At 47.9% G+C, this 22,737-nt stretch overlaps 1 protein-coding gene across 1 annotated transcript in view; it reads right to left on the bottom strand.

The window, feature by feature from the left end:
* The window catches only part of LOC144179735 (cell adhesion molecule Dscam1-like), a 251,484-nt gene that overhangs the window by 113,077 nt on the left and 115,670 nt on the right, over positions 1–22,737 (bottom strand). The window contains exon 2 of the mRNA XM_077708177.1: positions 4,559–4,882. Within this exon, the coding sequence (XP_077564303.1) occupies positions 4,559–4,882 (324 nt within the window). The remainder of the gene's footprint in view (positions 1–4,558; positions 4,883–22,737) is intronic.

The following is a 22,737-nucleotide window of genomic DNA, read 5'->3' as shown; positions in this document are numbered from 1 at the left end:
GAGAAGCAACCGGAAACAACCCTTCGCAAGTTCGAATAACGTATCCAGAAAATAGCTGTTCAGATGCGTGGGAATCGTCCCCAGGGTTCATTTTGCCTTGTTCAGGGGACTTTGCAGACCTAACTTTATTTTTCACGTTTCGAATTTGAGAACGTGAAAAACGTAGTCAACACCAGGAAATACAAATTGCTTGCGGGTTTGAACGGGTTTTACTCCTTTTCTTTTCCAATTGGATCTGAACTGAAGTATTTCAGGATAGTTCTAATGACCTATATTGGTTGCGGATTTTCAGTAACTTCCAAGTGGTAAGGAAGGGAGACCTACTTGGCGCCCGTAACAGCAATTCTGATTTTACCCTTCCGAAACTTCGTTAAAAAAGCGAAAAATATCAAATATAGCACATTAGTTATGGCATCCTGCACCAGGTCTTCACTAATGGGCGTACTCGTGCGGAGTATGTAACCATATTGCAGATCGTTTGCGCATGCGCAGGTGCCCGAAGACCTAAGGGGCCCTTTACCACGATCAATTTTCGCGTCACCCCTAACTATTTATAGTTTAATACATGGAAACGTATGAGTATGAGTCTAAAATTAAACATCCCTGGAATTGTCTCTTTCCCAGAATATGTTTTATTTAATATTGCGGAATTGGTTGTATGTTGCATGCTGCCCTGAAACTTAATTTTAGTTTAATTTGCGTTGTTTAGTGTTGCGCTGTTGTACACCCGGGGTCACAAGTTTACAGGACACGATATCGGATTTCAAAGCTAATTTCTCTACTACGTGCGGGCTCAGCCCCTAATATGGATTTATAAGTGAAGCATCACGCTTAGAGGTATCATCGTCATACACGTGGCAGGAGCTTAGCCGGAGAAAGAAGAGAAATCAACATTGAAAGTCGAAATCGTGTCTTGCAAACTTTTAGCCCCCGGTGTTCGCTTGATACCAAGCCCTCACAAGCTGTAGCTAGCAGCCCACCAGTTTCTCTGCTTGAGATAACAAAAGCTTGATGTGGGCGAGTTGGTACATACTGCTAAAAATTAATCGGCGCTAAAACAGGGACGAGAGGAACACGTAACTCACAACACGGTGCCGAACTTCCAACTAGAATTTATTGAAAAAGATGCTGCTTATATACACAAAACTAAAGAACTAAAAACGAAAAGCAATTGTCACGTCTAAATGCATCACGTGTTTAAAAAAGCCACTTCTTTATCAGTCAGCGATAAGGACGGAGTACTCACGCAGTTATCCCCTGCCTGTCTAATAAAAAGAGCTTCCATAATTTCTAGTTGGAAGTTCGGCACCATGTTGTGAGTTACGTGTTCCTCTCGTCCCTGTTTTAGCGCCGATTAATTTTTAGCTGCTTGAGATATTTTTGTATGATGAATAAATATTAATTTTCAATAACTAGTTATGCTTGTGTCTGCAAACTAACAAAAATATCCACACAAAAGAATATACTAAAAGTTCGCAGTGATTTTTCAAGACTTGCCGAATAGGTTAAGGTGTAGGAAAACAACGGATCAGGAGCTGTCTAATTGTGGAAGCGTTGTTTTTTTTTTCGCATTTGTCTAGAGAAATGCCGGATACAAATGAGTAGATATGGAAGAAAAAAATGCAAACGCTAGCAAACGTTTTGGATATGAGTACATTTCGCACCTGGGGACATAAGATACGGCGCATGCTTGCCTTTTCACTCCACCGCATTTCTCGGAAGGTCGGCTTAAAGAGGCTCTGCGATGGAGCTCCATAGTAACCAGCCAAACAGACGTCGAGAAGGCTAGCTAACGGCCGTGGCGATCTGCCTCGAATAGCATGCGGTCCCGGCGCGCGGCAGCTCACGTATCGCACCATGACAGGGCCGTCACGGCTAGCGCCAGGAAAGGGGAACAACGGCTGCACAAGCTGTGACAAAGTACCGCTCTACCCGAGGAGCCAACCAGCTGACAGCGATGTATGTACAGAGACAGAGGAAAAAAAACGAACGGCTAGCCCGTCGATCTTGTGGTCATCGCTAACCAGGCCGGGAACAGAGCACCGATAGCTACACGACTCGCCGGACGGCTTCCTCCAAACCGCGGCGGGCCCCGCTCCTGTTTCCGTTCCCGGCCATTTCCCCGGAAAAAGTACGCCTCCTTACGCAACCCGAAGCGGGAAGGACACGAGGGTGTGCCACTGCTGCTGCACAGGCGGCGTGGGCGGCAGGGAAGCGCGCGCCAGGCCGGACTTATTTGTCACGCATGTTCCGCCATCTCCTTATCCTCATCCTACTCCTCCTCGGCCTACTCTCGTGTCCCTAGAACCCGTGTCGGGAGATCGCCGTGCCCTCCCCCTCTCCCTTGCCCCCCCCCCCTTTTTATTATACCTCCTCCCTAGCACGAGGCTCTGGCGGCGACGTCATTTTTCACGGCTCTATGCTCCCGAGTATTTGCGTTGGGGACGACTCGCTCTTAGGCACTCATTAAAGGAGATGCGGGCTGCTCAGATCTCACACGTGGCGCCCCTTCTTATTCCTGCGCTGCTCGCCTCCGTTCTTCCTGGTGGTCCTGATTGCGCGCTGCTACTCTTCTTCTTCCCTATTTAAGACGGAACGCTCGTGGGGACGTGGTTGTGCTCGAATTTTTTTTTATCTTGTTTAATTGCCTCACGAGGAGTGCGGTCATTTGTTTTCGGCGTTCGGCCGAGTGTCGTTTTTCTCCAGAGAATTCTGCCTTCAAGCTGGTATTTTTCTTGCAGAATAATTAGCCACTTGTAAAAGCGAGACAACGCCCGGCATAATAACTCAACGTACCTTTCTCCCCGCAACAAGGACTAGTTTTCTTAACTGTGGGGGGCGCGACGTACTCAGGTGACAGGTCTCGTAGAAGCTGCATAAGTGCTTCTTAATAATTATACTAACAAGCCGACGAGTTATGGTGTTGGTTCTGGGTGCGCTGTTGTTCTGGGGAAAATATGCACATGTTGATTGCATTAGTAATGCGCGTGCGCAGAATAAACTTGAGTAATTAGGGTTTGAAAAAGACGAACTGCTGCAACTTGGTGCTCTCCCTTTACGTGTGAGATCTGAAACGGCGTTCGACATAAGTGGTGGTCCCGATGAAACCATAAATTTGTCTCGAGACAAAACAATGAATCCTTCAAGTCAATAGGCGCATTTGTAGCTAGGACAACACAGCAGTGGCTCTAACAAGGTATGCAGAGTTACAAAACTTCCCTTGCGAATCGTTCAATTAGTGCAGCTTTCACGACAGCGTTTTTAAGATCCTAGAGACGTTCAGTTTATCTTCAGTTTAGAGTAGTGCCTCTAAAACGAATTTTTAAGTTATTTCAGACATATGAGTATAAAATACGGATAACATGACTGACCAAATTTCCGAACTAAAATAAAGGCAATTGGGATGCGGAGCTCTCAGTTCTATTCAAACACCCTGATATTCAATACACTAAAGCCTCTATAAATGAAAGGTTGTTAAAATAATAAATGCTTCATTTATTTATTTGATACAGAAGTAGTGTTACAAGATTTTGATAATAGAGGCCGTAATTTAGGACGAAATTGGTATTGTTAACTTCACGGAAGACGGAAAGGTATAGTAAAAGGTCGTTGGTTCATTAAAATGGCTGAAAAAGATGCCAGGCTGCCATAGGTTTCAACAAATGTGAGGGATTAGACAAAGCAAGTCTCTATTAGCTGGGAAAAGTAGCAAAGCTTATTTGCCGCACTAGAAAACGGTATCTTTGGGTCATTTTTGCTAAACCTTGACGATAGTGTAGTTTTCTTACTTATATAAATACGTTCTTCTGATCGAAGAAAATAAACAAAATGCCTGACATATTAAAAAAAAAAAGAAAATCTGCTTTGGTTTGAACATCTCGAATGAAAAAATTGATGGAGTTGAAAAACCATCTTTTAAGTTGTAGTCCATTACACACCTGCGTGCATGTGCCACCGTCGGCGAGCTTGATTAGAGTTGCAGATGACATCTATGCTTGGGTGGTTTAATATAATTACGATGACGACAGCGATGACAACGACGATTGCAATGGCGATGATTTCCGCAATATGAGCGGGAAAGCGTGGTCGTCATCATCCTTTGTCGTGTTTCCTTTCTCCTCTCAGTTAATACAACTTAGAGCCTCGGTCAATCGCCTTTGTTAAGCCTACGTTTACTATTAACGTTTAACAGCCCTAACACTAAATTGAACGAGCTGCCATACAATGTCAAACTCATTGCACCTCAAGCTACGGGTGCCGTTTGACGACGTTAGACCTCGAAGAGTAACGTTAGGCTTAACGTGAGGCCGGCGCATAACTGCGCCCCCCTCCACCTTTCCCGCTGCGCCGCCAGCAGATCGGCTGGCCCCTCAGTTAAGAATGACGTCATCTTCTGACCCTGAAATACCGGGAAGTATGGCAGAAGTGGTGTCGCACCAGAACAGGAAGGAAGGTGTGTGTTCGTGAGGATTGGCGGCCGTTTGAGAGTGTGTTTGTGTGCACATGTGTAAGCGCATTTGGGTTTACAGGATTGAAGTGAGGTTGAGTAGGAGCGTACCTGCGCGCACGCGCACTTCAGTGCTAAGGACGGCTCCGAATAGATTGGCCGCCCTGCACCGGTAGGTGGTCCCGTGCACGTCCTGTCGGAACTGCGACGCCGGGAAGGGCGGAAAGTGGACCGTGCCGTTCGGCAGCACCACGAGGAGTCCCTCGAGCGGCACAAGCTCGGCGCCTTCGCGCAACCACGAGATCCTCGGTGCCGGCTGCCCCAGCGCGCCGCAGTTCAGGGAGGCACCCGTAGAATTGGAGAAGCGCAGCTCCGCGGGCAGCGGGTCCAAGAGCCGGGGTCCCAGGCCCTGGGGGCTGCTCCGTACGGGCCGGGCTGCGGGACGCAAGAGAGAAAGATACGATGACGTACTGTAAATATTATGACTGATTATCGCTTTGCAATCAAGGTCAAATTTTCGTTCAAAACTTTATGATAGGCTTAGACTTCAACAAAAAAAAAAAAAAGAGAAAGAAACCCCGCATGATCATTTTTTACAACACTTAATAAGAAGCGTCACATTTCTAGAAATGGTCCGCCTTAGCAACCGCGTGTACGCGGGTTGTCCCGCACCTTGGAAAATAAGCAACTCCCTAAGAATGACTCAGGTTCAGTATTGGACCGCGGTGGCTGTTCCTCCGAGTCAAAGGAAACACCAAAGCGCCTCCCTGTACGATATTTAGGCGAGAATGCGTCAGAGAGATCTGGCAGTTGTAAATGAAGCCTTAAGCGCGCATCGTTGTCCAAGTGCTTGTTAAGCTTTGTACTAATAAATATTCCTTGTTGAAAGGAAAAAGATAAGTTTAGTTTGTTTATTTTTATCGTGTACTACTGCCTCAACAGATGAGACTGGCATGCTTGTCTATGCAAGCTGCAGTATCAAGTGCACTTTGTAAGCAAGTGCCCCGACGTCGAAAAAGGTTGCATTTCTGCATTACGCCCTCTTGCTGCACCCTACCGCGAAGCTTCAAATGAGGGCGGGGGGAGGGGGGTGAAGGCAACACAAATACACATGTGTATGAGACAGGATGAACCTGTGGGGCATAAATCAATCCGGAACGATCGCGCACAGCCTCCGCCTCTGTTTTCGATGACGTAGCCTTCGGTGCGCGAAACAGTGAATTCTACTTCCGACATATTGACCACTGTATAACGAGATCCGGTTTCTTCCGCAGAGCAGCCAACGCACACCCACTAAAAGATGAAACTTTTTAAAACGCCATTGCTTTGGAGCGTATCTTTCACCTACTACGCTTTCTACAATATTTGGTAGCTAATATTTGACATAGGAAACTAAAAAAATAAAGAAAAACAGGTCACGAGGGTTGAAAGCTTAGAAATCTATAATAAATATAAAACTAGAAATAATAATCTAAAATTATATTTATAATTTTGATTATTACTTGTACTGTAAGGGAACAAAATTGGCGTACCTAAAAGTATATTCATAATTTGATTCTTACCGCTTGTAAAAGAACAAATATAACACTTCTTACTGCTTGTAAGGGAACAAAATTGGCGTACCAGGAGGCTTAAAAAAAGACCCTCTGACGGCTAAAGTTTTCCTCCGAGGCTGAGTACCTAGAACTTCACCTCTATCATTTCGCAGTGAAAAAAAAAATAAATAAATAAAACCGCTTGGTGTTTTTTTTTGTTGTTGTTGTGTTAACTGCACCTCTCAGCACACGTAAAGCGGTGACCGAGCTTCTGGAGGTTCCGACGTCGCTGATGCCGCACAACGTATGAGCTATCCATCACTTCCTCGAAGTTCCTTCAAAATCTGGCCCTTGTTCGCCCTCGCGTTCCAGCAGAAGAAAGGGCAGAATGCACCGAATCCTTCCCCATCCTTCGAAAAACGAGGTTAAAAAGCAACCGAAGAGGCCACGCACAAAAAAAGACATGTCAGTATACGAGCTGGGAGGAACTTCATGTATAGGCTGTGTTAAGTTAAATACCCAGTTTTGAAAAACGTGAAGCCTCTTTTTGTACTTATCACTGTATTTTTCAGACCAGCGGTAAGTTGAGTAAGGTAGACAACCCTCGTCATTCTTTTTGTTATTTTGAACATTTCTCAGAGACGTATTTTTATATTTTGTGTGATTTTTCCTCTGCGATGAAGACGGCCTGAGTGTACGAAATTTTTTTTTTCGTGAGGACCAGCGCTTGTAGCATCATGTAATGAAACTCATAATAGCATCATGATAAATGTATAAATACGAGACGATGCTTCAATAAATGCTAGTCGCAAGTGAGCGCTTGTCCCGTCGTTCTTCTTTTGTGTCGTAGTCCAAGTCGCGCTCTATTTTTAAATCATAATGCATCAACTTGCCCAACAGCTGTGTTTGATGATTGAAACTCCTGTTCAGTCAGTTAATTGGTAGTGTGCCAATAGACGCCACACAGTATGTTACGTTCAACACGATCGAATGCGAGCTTGATCCTACAGAAATTAGCTGATGAACGCACCAAGAAGACGTTTTTTTTGGGCGCAGTATTAAAGCTTCATTTTCAGCCCTTTGGCGTAAAGCTGGGCTCTACGTGTGAAATAGCATATCCAACTCTACTCTAAAGAAGTAACGCTCATCGCGTTATATGCTGCGATAACTCACTGATTTTGGCTTCTGGTCTTCTTAAAGACCGAGAGCAATGTATAAAATGCCACCCGGCACTTTTTAAAATTTTATTTTTGTGAAATGTCGCCAAGTCAGATCACTGCGATAACCGTGCGTCAGCAAAAAAAGGCACCGTTTCTGCGACCGCGGCCGTAGCTTCGATGCGCCGTGAAGCAGGCAATCGTTTCCTTTAGGACGACGAGCCGAAGGAACACCGACTAGATCGAGAGAAAGCCTTAGTACAGCTTTGTAATCCGGGACCTATGAAACTAACCCGAGCTGAAAATTTTCAAAAGCTTCGGCAAACGACTGCACGCGAAAGCAAAAATACGGAATGTTCCGCCAGTTCTATGGCCAGCAGGCCACGGAGTGAGTCACTTTTTTCGCGCCTTGCTTTTAAATCGGTGTCGGACGACGCGGAGGGTTCGGCGATATGACTCCTAAAATCTGCTAACGTCGGCGTCGCAGCTGCACCAAACAGAGCGCATACACTTTCGCTTTCTTGAAGCTTCAACGCATTTTACAATAAACGAGAGCGATGCCATTGAATTTTCTTTTTGTTGTATAGCAATGCAGGCAGTTTACATTTCTTTATTTTCTGTCTGCTTTGAGTGGTGAAAGACAACTTGAACTCCAACGTTTACGCTCCTTCAAGGACCGTTACGGGCATGGAATATTTGAGGACGAGTGGTGCGCATGCGCGCCTCCAGATCTTTAAAGCGTACTCAAATTTATCTCAAGTAAAATTTTTATATGTCGCCTTCGGTGGAGATAAGCTGATGCGATAAGGCTTTTGGACCAACCGGTGACCGAACTTCCGGATTCATGTCTGGGTAATTGCGTAAGGTATCATCATCATCATCATCCTAATAATAATCATCATCATCATCACCACCACCACCACCACCCCCACCACCTTAGTATGGCTAGTTTTCAGACGCGATATCAAATCCGGTAGCCTCAACGTATTTAGCGATATTCAGGAATTTGTGAAGACACATTCAGCGACAATTTTTACCTTCATTATTGTATTCGTTACTGGGGATCTTGAACATTATTTTTGGCATTTGCTTCACTTACCATTAAGCGCAGAAATAAATAAAAGGTGAAGCCAAATCAACTCACAGGCCAAGGCAACCACCATGAAAACCAGAACGAGCTGTCGATTAGCCACTCCTGAAGGGCCCTATTGAACCGAAAAGTTCCTGTTCTGCCCTTATTTCCTCTCCCGCCCGGTGCAGCTGATTCTACGCCGCTCACAGGCAGCATACCACCGACAACTCGCGGTGCGCTAAGCTGCTTTATTACTCCGCGTTACCATAAGAGCAAACCACTCTCCAGCCTTCCCTTACACGCGGGCTCTCCTCCTAACCATATTTACGGCCTTGGTTAAGGGTCGGTTCCCGAATAGCACGAGCCAGAAGGAGAGGGCCAAAAACTGTACGCTTCAACTCCGTTTTCACACTCGCGCTCTATTCTCTGTCACCTTAATTCATCCGCCCCTGCGCTCGGCGTTTGCGTTCTTACATCCTTCTCTGTGCCAATAGATTTTCTGCTCGGTTACGCCGACGACAAAGGCGGCGCCGACACCAAATGTACTAACGGACTCTTAATATCTGCGCTATAAAAGTCAGTCAGTCGGTCGATCGGTCATTCAGTCGGTCGATCGGTCGGTCGGTCGGGCGGTCGGTCAGTCAGTCAGTCAGTAAGTCAGTCAGTCAGTCAGTCACTCGGTCGCTCGGTCGGTCGGTCAGTCAGTCAGTCAGTCAGTCAGTCAGTCAGTCAGTCAGTCAGTCAGTCAGTCAGTCAGTCAGTCAGTCAGTAAGTCAGTTATGGCAGTTATGGCAGTTATGGCAAGTCATCTTCGTAAGTGCAGATAAATGCAATGAACTCTTACTAATACTCATTGCCAGTGTGCTGAGAGCAAGAGAAACGAGAGATGCATTTCGACGCAAGGTAGTGTAAACTTCACCTGTATAACGCAGAAACATTACCACCTCCATTCTTGTGGCAGGCGAGACGGATATCCGAAAGAGATATTTAGATCTCAGTATTTCCCAACGCGACCAAAACTAGCCCAGGTTCTTCCGTAAAGTGAAATATCAGTAAAACATCCCGCAGACATTACCCCATACAACGTAAATATTGTGTTTGCTAAGGCACGTCTCTGAAAGCTTCGGAAGAAAACCGCGAGGGGGCGTGTACGCATCAGGAGTTTGGAGCGGGAAAAATAAAATACGCCCACTAGTACCTCCCTCCATCGGGAGAGGGCGTCGTACAATACAAACGACGCGAGTGCCAGCGGCAGCAAAAGGGAGAGTCGGGAGAAAGCGGCGCTCCACGACGCAATATTGGGATAATTTAGAAACTGCCCATGTTTGGAGAGCCTCCGCGACTGGCTTGTTTCGATGCCGGGACACGCGCCCCCCGCCTGTCCTCAGCTTCGCGCAAAGAAAACAGAGCGCGCGCTGCTTCGCCGAGTTGTTCAATGCTCGATGCAGGCGCGCACGCAAGTTCGACACTAACCGAGGAGGAACAGCTTATCCCGATGAAATTAATGGCCTTGCACGGGGCGCGTTGCCTTCGCTCGGAAACACGCTCCTTGGGCGATGGTCGGCCGGGAATAGCAGCTGCGGCAACGGGGGTGAAAAGAACTAGAAGGGAAGCGGGCGTCGAAGCAGCAAGCGCATATAGCGGGATCGCGGCCCCATCTGAGCCCGTTCAACGCGCCATGTAATTCTCGCAGCGGGCAAAAGGGGCCAAGCGAAGGGGTCTTCTAATTAAAGAGAAGAAGAAAAGTCACATCGGACTGGGAGCTGCAGCGTGATTGCGAATAAGACGCGCTTGGGACTTGTAGCCGCCGGGTCCCGCGTGTTTGTTGCGGCAATAAAAGTAGAAGAGCGCGGCTGGCGCTCCATTAGGGAAAGGAAAGCCGGCGGCAATTGCACCACCACCACCAGCAGCAGCAGCAGCTTGCGCTCGTGCGTTGAAATTGAGCGGAAAAGGGCGCAGGAAAAAATGCAGAAAAGCATCGCTGTGGGGGCGTTGCGTAGTGCGGCGGAAATTAGGGAAAATCCGGCCCCGCTTATCGGTCGAAGCCATCTCGATTTCTGTTCGTGCTTGCATTCGCTGCAGTGTTTCCAGTTGCTCCTGATCAAGGCCATTTCCCGCAGTGGTCTGGCTCAAATTGGAGATTTTAATGAATTCCGAGCGCCAGCGAAAACAGATAAGCGGAAATTATCTTGATGCTCTTTGGGGTAGATTTTCTTATTTTTCTTCGCCATGGTTCTCTGCTGTTCGATGTTGTAACAGAAAACAAATAAATGCGTTCGTGGTACTGATCATGCTGAAATACGTTTTGCAGGGCAAATGACTGTAATTAATCTTTAGTTTGTAACTGTTGTTTAGCTTCATCACAACGGCTGAGATTCCGTTAATGCCGTAAGATTTCTTCATATTTCTTACTATCGCCCTGTCGATAAAAAAAAATTCAGGGAAGCTTGCATTCACGCACAAGACTTCAATGGCGAAGATGTATTGACAGACACAAAGTTGAGTTTGAGTATAGTTGTGGTGTCGTGGTTGATGTAGGTTGGCTTGACAGTTCAATGAACTTATGTTGAGCAAGGCCAGAGTGAGCTCGTCGTTTTGGTCGACGTTTTGGTATGCCAATCTGCAAGCGTGACTTATTGTCTCTAGCGGATGCTTTGCACACCTAGCGTCTCTAAGCAGAGTGGCCTCTTCCTCTGCCGTGCGAACTATCCGCAGCCGGGCCATGTGGAGTAAGTTATCACCTACAGCAGCTTCGACATTCAAGTCGCGGCTCTTCCACGGTACACAGCGCATGCGCATAACGACACGAGGACGAAAGAACGAGGGGCGTATGCTATGACGTGTCTTTCTGGTTCCAAGCAAGGCTTGCCCCGATACAGTGAACGCTGGAGTTTTTTTGGGGCCAATGTCGGCCAATCTCCCTATATACGTGGGTATGCTTGGCTTGACGAACGTTCGCTCGAGGCACGCAGCGAACGCTGGAGTTTTTTTCTTATTTTTTTGCCAATACAGTAGTACCCCGCTCTTACGTTCCTCAGTTCGGCGTTTTCCTGGCTGATACGTTGTTTTTGTCGAGTCCCGGCGCAGCTCCCGTAGGGTTACACGTATTAAAATCCTCACTGTTACGTCGTGGCTCAAAATACGTTCCAGGATCATTCGACGCAATCTGACACTCCGAACCCGCCCGGGCAACATGCGCGGACCACCATTTCGACGTTCGACGAGCCTTCGCCAGGATTGTCTACAGCCCTGGACAGCCCCGGTGTCTGGACCTTGTGCCATGGACATTAATGTAGAGCCTTGTGGACCTTGTTTTTTTGTGAACTTTGTGATGTTCACTTTGTTTTCTCTGTAGCATATGCGTATATCCTGTGCCCTGTCGACCCATGTAGTAGCTAACGACCGCGGGTCCTAGCTGTAACTAGTTTCAATAAATTCTCTTTTCGACCACTAGATGGCCATATGCTACTCTATGCTATCACCATCATCACTGTGCCTACAACGGAAATTGCACTTCGGAATGCCGGAAGTGCGTGTTTGCCATATAGAAGCCACCTCGCCACCGCAAGAATAGCACACGCTCTCGTCGTCGTCGTACGTTACCACCGTTGGTCACCCGCCACCCAGACTAGCCCCCATGGGGCTCAAATAAAGTTTCTCTCTCTCTCTCTCTCTCTCTCTCTCTCTCTCTCTCTCTCTCTCTCTCTCTCTCTCTCTCTCTCTCTCTCTCTCAAACTTGCAACCGCGAAGTTTGTCGTGCCTTGATGGCATCGCGAAATCGGGAGGCGCTTTCCCTTCAGGAAAAGCTTGACGTACTAAACGCAGTAGACAAGTAGTCAGCGCGGAAGAGAGTCGACATCGCTAGGGACCTTGCATTGTCACCCGTGGTGTTTTTCAGCGAACGCAAAAAGCGGCGATCCTACATTCTCGAGTTTTTAAAGGTTAAAAAGCCAAAGTTGCGGAAACACATGGTTGCAAGTCAAAGCTACACGGTTCTTTTTCGTTAATTTTCGAAGGTTTCCTCACTGCTGCGTTTTCCTGGTTGTTACGTTTTGTTTTCCCGGTCTGGTGAAAAACGTATGAACGGCGTTCCACTGTACTGGCCAATTGTCCTAAGAAGGTATGCTTAGCTAGACGAACGTGCACTCGAGGCACGCGTGCACGAGCGTTCGGTATTTTCTTGGTATTTTTAACTGCGGACGCCATACAAAAACGATTTGCTCAACAGCTTCGCTGTTAAAATACGACCACATGTAATCTCCTTACTCGGGATCCTTGACAGCACAGAATATGCTCGCTTTTCAAATTCGTGAAGCCTTCTCCTGCTGTTCTAACCTCGCTTAATCCTACGATACCTCAACGAATGTCTGAAAGCCCCTCTACTAGCACAGCTAAGCTTCCTTCGCTAGACACAATTCGCGTGTTGAACGTTGCCAGGTTGAAATAGCAAGGACAGCGTGCCCGGACCCAGAGATTCGCAGCGCTCTGTGCTGTATCTCTGGTCTGACCACCTCATTGGTTAGCTGCTCTGCAGCTGCTGGGGACTAAGTAAGGGACAAGAGTTCCGTTGTTGAATCATAGCAAGGTTGTGGCCTAACACCACTCTAGGGCGTCCCTACTCTCTTAGTATAGGTGTTATTGGTGCTCCAGGAAGCTTTCCAAGCGTGGTTGCACGTATCTAGTGTCACCTCACTTTTATCCCGGATGCAGTCTCTCTTCTGGACCAGGTAACATCCCAAATCTGGAAATGCGGTATCGCCCCCACCCACTCCTTCACCGTTCTGCATGTTCCCTCATGGTATCCTTGTTATTTATTACTCAGACGTTATGGTCCTCGTTGTAATTAGGTTTGGTGAGATCTCTTTCGCAGCAGTGCGTAAATATATTATATAATTACCCTGGTTGAGGGCCATTCCTGTTGGACCTCGGTCTTTCGCTGTTTGCTTCGGGAAAAGCGGGAAGCGGGACGCATAATTTAAAAGGCAGCTGGTATAGGAAAGTAAAAGCCATGCAGGAAAGCGCGTAAGCCGCGTCCAATGCTGTCTCACTCTACGCTGAACGTTCGACTTGGCACACTGCAGTTATTCGAAACAAATGCGAGATATTATTCCCGCTGCGGCTCTAAGGTTGGAAATATAAGCGACTGGCGCAACAAGTAAGCATTAACGCGCGGACGGCGTTTCTCTGCACCTGCATCCTTTACGCTTGTCCCAGCATAGCCCCGCTGGCTGGAAATGTGTTGAGATTGAAATACCCGTCGAAGGGAGTTAGGAACGCAGCACGAGGGCGTGCAAAATCCGCATTTTGAATTTGTTTAAAATAAGCGAGTGGTTCCTTGTTTAAACCTTTACATTTGGACTCACAAGGCATGTCGGGAAATTCTAAACGTTTCCAAATTAGGTAACTGATCCGGCTACGTAGCTCGTCCTGGATGGTGAGTTTGTTGTCACCTCCGCTGTGGCGTACATATACTAGGTCCTCTACGATTTTCCTTCCAGTCTTCGTTGTACAGAGACGTTAGAGCTAGGCCGTACGTTGTGCTTCCGCTATCTCCTCAGCGTATTATGAACTCCTAACTTCAGGAACGGCGGTGTGCTTGTAGATTGAAACAGGTCTAGCACGGACTGGTAGGCCTGTGTCATGAACCCTGAAGAAGCGACGTCAAGAACCATCCCGCCACGGCTTGAAGAAGCCGCAAGGAGCTACATCTACGAGCATCGACACTGAGCCATCCGGTAGGTTCTGCGGGCGTTCGAAAGGCATGAGACTCGCGAGTCGCCAACGGCGAGCTCACGCCTCAGCTTAGTAGCTAACCACCAGGACGACGCCGAGGCCCGCGTCGCGGCGCGTAAAAACGTCATTCTGCAGGCTTAAATAAAGTTTATTCAATCCAATCCAATGAAAGTATAAACAACAGCTATTGATCAAATAAATAGCATTGGTGAGACGTTTCTCAGCCCCTGCTTGTTATAACATACAACACTTGATACCAAACCTGTTTTCAAGCCTCTTGCAAACGCCCACATTTAGCGAGGTGGAGTGTTTCCTAGCACCTAGCCGCGAGGCGGTTTCTCTGGAATAGCACGTTGTTGACTCACTTCTAGGCTTTCAGCGGTGATGCGTAACGCTCTGCCTTCCCCCACGACTATTCTATAAGTACGTCCGAACTCACATTTTCGCTTAAGGCTCGTTCACACATGCGACGAAAGCGAGCGAAAGCGACGAAAGCGACGAAAATTTCTGTCGCTTTCGCCGCCTGGCATCGCTTTCGTCGCGCGATGAGAGCGATCGGTTTCGACCAATTTTTTAAGTGCGAATGCACTTCTTAAGCGAGCCTGAATCGTCCGCCGCCGTCGTCCGCATAGCAACAGCTGCGGGTGCGCGCGCTCCTCGTCTTCCTCGTCTTCCCTAGCAACGGGGGGAGATGGGCGCGCGCTACTCTCCTCCACCTCTCTCCGCTCAGTGACTGCGGGTGTTGGGCACCTCCTCTCCACTTCGGGCGGGAGAGCTCTCGCGTAGCGGGCGCCCCGCATTCCGACGCGTGAGGGCGTTCGTGTAGCCCTCGCCGTAACGGCGGGCGCTACTCTCCATCTCCTCTCTCCGCTCAGTGACTGCGGGTGTTGGGCGCCTCCTCTCCACTTCGGGCGGGAGAGCTCTCGCTCGCGTAGCGGGCGCTCCGCATTCCGACGCGTGAGGGCGCTCGTGTAGCGGCCGCGTGGCGCGGGAGGGTATTAGTCGAGCGCGCGCCGTCGTCGAGAGCGGTCGCTGGTCCTGCATCTCGATAACGATGATGGCGGACCGGGCAACGGTACCAGCAATAACGAGTGAAATATCTTTCTTTGTAGTTGTGTGCGTGTGTGTGATCTCTCGACTACTCATTAAGGTCACGATATCCACCGTAATCGCGCAATCAACAACCGTGCATTCGCACTTACACACTCTAACCCCTCGGGGAAGTGCGAGGGAATTTTTTTTTCGCCGTCGTCGCGCCGTCGCTTTTGAAGCGGAAGCAGGAGACGAGACTTCCTGATGTCATATCCTGCCAAAGCACCCGGATGTTGTGTCTCCACAAGCGGAGAAACTCCCGTGAAGTCTCGCTCCGAGCGCGAGACAATAACAAAAGTAAAAAAAATCGTCGTCGCCGTCACTCGATGTCCCGTGCAAGTGTGAACAGCAAGGGTGGCGATCGCTTTCGCTTTCGTCCCTTCATCGCTTCGTCGCGTCACTTCGTCGCAAATGTGAACGAGCCTTTACACTTTTGATGCATGTACCATCCTCTATCGTTCTCACGTGGTGTTGTGGGAAAAGAGGAGAGGAAGATGAGGGGGGGAGGGGGGGGGGGGGCTTGATGGGGATTGGCATAGGTACGGACTTCATTCGGTTTTAGAGCGCGCTAGTCACTCAGTATTGGTGGTGATACGTACCTATGAAAGAACTGGTTTTACGATCTCCGTAAATGGGCTACTGTAGTTGCGAGAAAGTTCCGGCGCGCCACCAGGCGTTCCGTCCCTGCGTATACACGCGTTGCCACCGTGATAAAATATTTCATTTGTCGATGTAAGCTCTTCTGGGCGTTAGGTTCAACTTGAGGCAGTTCAGAATTCCTCACAGCTGTATGAAATCACGAATATAGAACCACTGCTTTTTCCTTGGCACAGTGCCTTAGCAGCCCCCAGGAAGCAGGCATTAATAACGCGTATTATATCGTCATGAAGATTGCGGTACGCCCTCGACTGGTATCTTTGAAGAAGCAAATTGTACTACGTGTCACGGAAACGTGCCTTGGTCTTACATCTCTCAGTGGGCTCTCTTTCACAACGCCTCGACTCAAGACTCAGTTCGATTGACGTCGAACAACGGCGCTCGCGAAACGAAAGTTTATAAGAAGGGCAGTCATAAAAACGGGAGGGGTTTGTATAACAAAAGCGTCATTATTTTACTTATAATGGACTTCACCGCTGTCAGCGATGTGTGCACAAAACGGCTTCTTCCTCCTCGTTTACTGAAAGCGGCATTTCAGCAGTGCTGCGTGGGTCCCGCCCCCTCTTGTAATTTCCAGCTTGTCCGAAGGCTGGCTCGGGCTCAGCAGCGCTCTCCCCTTAATATAGCACCGCCGTTGCATTTAATTACGCGGACGGCGAAGATTTCTAAATATATTGCCGCGTGACACGCACTCCGCATGGTGGAGTTGAGGCAGCCGTGGACCCCGTTATGGCCTGGCGGTGGTCGACTCTGGCGATGGCGTGACTCCGGCCGAGCTCTGAAAGCGCCGTCAAACTGGTGGCGCTCGCGGGGGTTAATCCGTGCGCGGACCGAACGTCCCGTCGTTTTCCCGTGCGACGCGCTACGATCACGCGAACCTACCGCGCTGCAGAATAAAGCGCTTTTCACGACTTGTGATGTTCGCGAAGGAAATGGGCAACAATATGTGCATGTGTCTCAAGGAGAAAAAGCGCCAAGGGAAGAAGAACCGCTTAAGCATAGCTGTACGCTAAAGAAGTTGATTGATTGATTGATTGATTGATTGATTGATTGATTGATTGATTGATTGATTGATTGATTGATTGATTGATTGATTGATTGATTGATTGATTGATTGATTGATTGATTGCCTTTTTAACGAGAAGGCTTGTAGCCCAATGAGGGATAAGGAGTATGGGAAGGGTATAGTTGGGCGGCACCTCTTCGTTCCTTCAGTCATGGATGCCATCTTGGCGGTTTCCTCAGGCTCGCCCAGACTGCTCTGAAGAGACCGCTTTTCAGCGCGTAGCGGCCAATTTCCCCGATAAGAGATGGCTCGCTTCGGACTAATCCAAGAAGGTCATTTAGGTCACTAAGGGTTTGACATTTTTTGAGTAAGGCATCCCTACCCCTGCTGAAGCGTTGCAGTGCCAGATTAAAGGAACCCTGCAACACTTTTTTCAACTTTTCTTGAAATTTTAAATGCTCGCAGAATGTTGTCCCAAAACACACCCAGTACTTAGATTTGGGGGTCGCGAAGTACCTCTGCAAAAAATTACTGCTCTATGCCCATTAGATAACTTGTAAACTCGCTCAAAAGATTTTTCTCGCTTTCCCGGTCTTGACGTTCTTGGACGGCTCGAATTACGTCACTAAGGCCATGTAGCTGCTGTTGGCCGGTTTTCCTCCAGTTGCAGCAAAGAACGCTTTTCGATAGAAACTTAAAAAAAAACCAAAACAAAGCATAAATGAAAGGCGTATCTGGTGCAACGAGCAAATCACGCAGTGCCGCTCCGTGCTGGCGATAACTATAGCTTTCGCAGTGGTTCTAGACGCGAAGGAAAGAGTGAAAGCGTTTATAAAAAGTGTTGCAGGGTCCCTTTAAAATGTAGAGGTGGAGCCCTGCATGTGCCCAGCAGTAGGTGTATGTGGGTGCCGACGTAGAGAACGTGACTTCATTCAAGCATTTACGTATGGTGTCTGGCGTGTAGGCTGCGTTTGAGTAAGTTGTATTAATAGATATCTGCTCTTGCCTCTTCAATGCCGTGTCATGAGTGTAAAAATGAGATATCAGCCCTGATGCGTTGTGCGCATTCTCAAATTAATAGGGTTTATGGAGGCCTAAAGTTGATAAACTGTGGTAGTCAGTTTCCTTGCGAGTGCTTCGATTCGCATTGAAAATGAGCATTTACACTGAGCTTTAATATGCCCTGCGAACCACCCAGAAACTTTATAATACCCATGACTTTTGTTTTCCTCAAGCAACAGGAATAAGAAACACGCCCAATACCTGTTCTACACGGCCGTTTCGAAGGTCTTCCGAAGGGCCTCGAACGTATTGTCTATCGAGTCGCGCATTGACTCTGTATGCAAGTATGCGAGCAGTTAACTGCCAATCGAAAGCTTCCGTGTAGCATAGGAATAACCCAAACAGCAAGTGGACAGAATAAATTCAGTCTGTGACGCTAGGTTTCCTAACGCGCCTGCCGCTTTGACTCCGGCAGCAGCGCACACCTGCTACTCCCAACGCGCAGCGAGATATACATCCGGGAGAGCCCGACGAGCCGTCGCGGTATTTGTGTAGCCCCGGATTTTTTCTCCCTTTCGTGCTCGCGACGATTTTATTCATGCCAAGACCAGGCCACTGGCTTAACGGGCCCCGCTGAATAGCGGGCCAACAGCACGGGCTGCTCGGTATATACGGCCGAGACGCGCGTGCGCCGAGTATCCACAATCGTTAGCGAGAAGTGGGCGATTAGCGGCGGCGGCTGTAGGGCAGGCTCTTCCGCGTGGGGCATGTTATGGGGGCCCTTGCCCGCTGAATATGGATGCAGCCGTGCGTAAAGTTTGTCGGAAAAGCGTGGCGACGCGTGCTCCGGTCGGGGACAACGTCCTCCTCCGCGCGGACGAGTGAAGAACCCGCCGCCCCGCGGGAGAGGCGGCTCGAGGACGTCGTGCCATTACACGGAGGGGCGTGCAGTCAACGGCGACGCTGCACACGCCGTCTCCTGGCCGCGTAGTGGCAACGTGGACAAAAAAGTACAAACCGCGGTGTTACGACAAAGCCGGGCGCGTTTGAGGATTGCTGTGGTTCAGGGGAGGGAGTGTAGGCGTCCTAAAATAAAAATAAAGAAAAAAAAAAAGGCCGTGGTTGCTTCCTCTGTCATAGGAATTGGTGAAACACGAAAGTTATATATGCAGCGAAATCTGCGGCTGAGTATGATTTGCGGGTAAGCGGCTGTCTTGTGGGTGTGCTTGGTGAGCGACGTCCTGCTGGCGGGTCTCTTCGGGAAAGGTGCACTGGCGTCATTTTTGTGACGGATATAACATCAGTGAAATCTTGGTGTATCCCGGCATAAAACATTTTCATCTTAAAACATAAAACCCGATAACAAACAACCCTAAGTATAACGTACTCTTTAGTACTAAAGGTTGCTTCCCCGCAAGAATACCTTGTGTGCAGGGGTGCATCCTTTACAGGCCACTTGCTTCGTTAAACTGGTGTCACTTCCGTGACTGATATGACGTAATTGAAATCTTTGTGTATCCGGGAATAAAACACTTTCGTGTTAAAAAAGAAACGGCGACATCGAAGAGAAGTAGACGGGACGAGCGCTCACTAATCAAATATTTATTTGGCGAAACGTCATGCAACATAAAGCCCTGTGCACCCCAGCCGCGCCTGTGATCACATCAACCGGGCGAAAACCAGCCGAGCGGTTTTATATAGCGTGAAGGTTTTTTCAGTAGAACTGCTTGGTAGTGAGCGCTCATCCTGTCAACTTGTCTTTGGTGTCGCCGTCCTTTTTTGCTTTATTTTCATTTTAAGAGCATGAACCAACTCTTCCGGCAAAGTGTTCTATTTAGTGTAGGCGTATGGCACCTCGATTTATTCGCTGTCGTTGAATTTTTCTCGCGCATAACATTCACTGGGAAGGCGTGTTTGGTGAAAGCCGTTACTCTGGTGGGTGGACAGGTAGCAATGAACAAGCGAAGGAGCCCCTATGCAAGCTTGAAATGAGCAAAAATTTAAACTGCTTCAGTTTAATTTAGTTCCGTAAAAATTACCTACGCGAGACTTGAAGTCGATGAACAACGGGAACATTGATTTCTACCTTGCTAACTTAAGTGTAAGACAGACAGTGATATCCATTCTGTTACATCGCACGTACTATTTGCGCGACAAACAGCCGGGTCACAGAATACGTCTGGAAAACTTAAAATTTTTCGTAGCAGGATTGCTTTTATAGTGAAATAAAAATAAACTTCCCTAACGGTAAACCTCTCTTGGGAGCCACGTTCTTTTATGCAAGATTTCCTTGTACATGTCATATCAAGTAGAGCGTAGATAACGTTTATGAATAACTCTAACCATAACAATTACAGCTATAGAGACAAGCATATTCTAAATACCTTGTTCAGATACGTGCATAATATGAGGATGTGCCTTTTACGTATTAGGAGAGAACTCTGCTTTCACTGCAGTTTTTGCGTGCGTGTGAGGCACGTGTGCGTGTCCGGGTGTCTTCGTACGCATTCAGAAGAGACACAAGTGGTTTGATCCCGAGAAACCGGCGAACTCGGTTCGTTGTTTGAATTGACACGCCTTGGACAGATATACAAAAAAAAAGAAAAAAAAAAGGCGTAACCTCACGTAAAGCGTAATGTGGGCAGCCCGAATAGATACGCAGGCACTTATATAAATTAGCTGCCATCCCAGACGTGCCAAGTGATTCGGCTGCCAGCTTGTCGCCCGTCTCCGGAACACTCATGGTTATATCTTCGTGGAGCCGCGTTGCGAGAAGTCGGTTCCCGTGAGCATATAAGCGAATGAAAAGGCGCGCTGTCGTCTTCGAGAAACGACAGAAATGCGGCCATGTCAAGAAAGAAAAATCCAGAATTGAAAAGTTGTTACTCAAGAGGGTACATACGTGTGGAAATAGTTTTTTTTGTCGGCTTTCTTACACTGTTACAGGATATATATCGGAAGAACCCCGTTTAGTGGGGTGAAAAAGGATGAATTCTTTCGTGTGTTTTAACTGAGTGATAGCACCTTTCAAGATATTTGAGCTTCGTTCAATGTCAAACGATGCTCTGATTGTATAGAAAAAATAGAGCAGAAATTTTTGTCTCGTGTTCTATTTCCATTTTTGTGACGTAAAGAACTACGCGACGCATGGTGAAGTGAGTCTACAAACAAGGTTATTCAAGCAGGGGTGCGACTGCCACATAAAATCCCCGCCCTTGATGTGGCGACTGACAGCCGGACATATCGCTCAGCCGCTTGCACCAGTAATCTCCAGCTTTTAAGTGCAGAGCACTTTACGTGCTCGCCTTGTCGTCGTAGCTGGCTCGCTGGACCAAGTAGAGCCCCATGGCGTACCGTCGTAACGGCGTCCCACAGAGGCTTCCAAAACCAAGCGGTTTATGTAGCCATAAGCGTTCGAAATTCGTGAACCGCTGGTGCTTGCCATACATCTCCCCATTGTTTAGCGCACAGAAAACTGCAGGTACATTTGAGGCAAAATATACGTAATTAACCAGCAGTGCCCGCGTTCATTTAGGTAGGAACGCTCGTTTGGTAGGTTTTTGCGATAGCAAGCGAAAAACAGTGCAGTGCAACACCGGCACGTGCGGGAGCAAAAGCAAGCACAAAAAGAACAGAACTCCTGCTGGTGCAGTTTCAGGCAGGGGGCACGCAAGCACAGCGAAGGCGGGAAATTAGAATTGCATTGGACAAGCCTCCTTTCCATTCATCGAGACGGGTGAGACAGGGCGCCGAAGAGCGTGATGAGTGGTAGCAGGGAGCGGATAACGGCGCCACAGCCCATTATGGCGAATAACTGCTCTGCACCTCGGGCAGCTTTCACATTGAGTGGGACGGCTTTAATTTTTATTGTTCGTTTTCGCATTTACATAGACACCGACAATAAAATCTATCCCTCGGTTCACCTGCACGTATTTTCGAAGCGTACTCATAGGACAACGCAATACATTTGCATGAAATCGAAAGGAACCAAACGTTACTATCAGTAATCAGCTGTAAGAAGAAAATCTGGTTTTTAGCGTTGAAAGCTGAACTTCGTGCTTAAAAAAAAAAGAAAACCTGCGCTAAGCAAAAAATTTTGGCCACATTTAATTTTCATGTCCTTGCTTTGCTATTTGTTGCAGAAGGATGCTTAGACAAGTTACAGCAAGGCTGTTTGACGATTCATGATTTGCAGCTCCAGAAATTGTAGCGGGGGAAAGTGTATAAGGGAAAGCGACAACTATTTTAACGCCTTTGGCTTTTTGTACGTTGACACACAACTGCTCTTGTGGGAGGGGTAAATATTTGAACTGTAACCGACTGCTTCAGTCGCCCATTTTCCGCATTATCATCACGATCAACAGCCTACTCAGGTCCATTGCAGGACGAAGGCCTCTTCCATCGACCTCCAACCCCTCCTGTCATGCGCTGTTCTAGTACACTCTTTGCCACCGAATTGGCGTTGTTAACCATGTTGATAATGTGAGCTGCGCAGCACACTCAGATTTCTATATCGCATATTGTGAGAAACTTTATATAAAAAAATAATTTTTGTGACGATTTTCTCTCGCCAACCATAGGATATCGCGACAACCTCCCCTTTACTTTCCGAAGTTTTCTTGACTGCCAAACCTTATTTTCTGTCTTATTTCACCGAGCCCCTCATTTCCCATTTCTGATTCGCTACATGCTTAGCGAGGGCCTCTGTTCTGTCAGTCTTGGTGCCAAGGGCAGCTCAAGAGGGTTCAACGCTGGTCGACCACTCTCGACATGTCGTAGACACTCGTGTCACGGCCCGGGGGTTAAAAAGAAGGTCCCCTTCACCCCGAGTAGTCCGAGTGGCGCTGGCTACCACCCCCAAGTGCAGGAAACAAAAAAAAAATGCCTTAACATAAATACCCGAGAAAGTGGTGGGGAAACAGCCTCGCCGGTAGCGTAGTGGTTATCGCACCAGACCGGTATTCTGGAGGTCGTGGGTTCGGATACCACACGGCGGGCATTCTTTCACCACTTTCTTTCTGACTCAAAAAATTCTG

This window comes from Haemaphysalis longicornis, unplaced genomic scaffold (assembly GCF_048455015.1).
Source record: "Haemaphysalis longicornis isolate Haplotype H1 unplaced genomic scaffold, Haemaphysalis longicornis Haplotype H1 scaffold_4, whole genome shotgun sequence".
NCBI classification, from domain to species: domain Eukaryota; kingdom Metazoa; phylum Arthropoda; class Arachnida; order Ixodida; family Ixodidae; genus Haemaphysalis; species Haemaphysalis longicornis.
The sequence above is the reverse complement of the archived record's forward strand: the minus strand, read 5'-3'. Positions and strand labels throughout refer to the sequence as shown.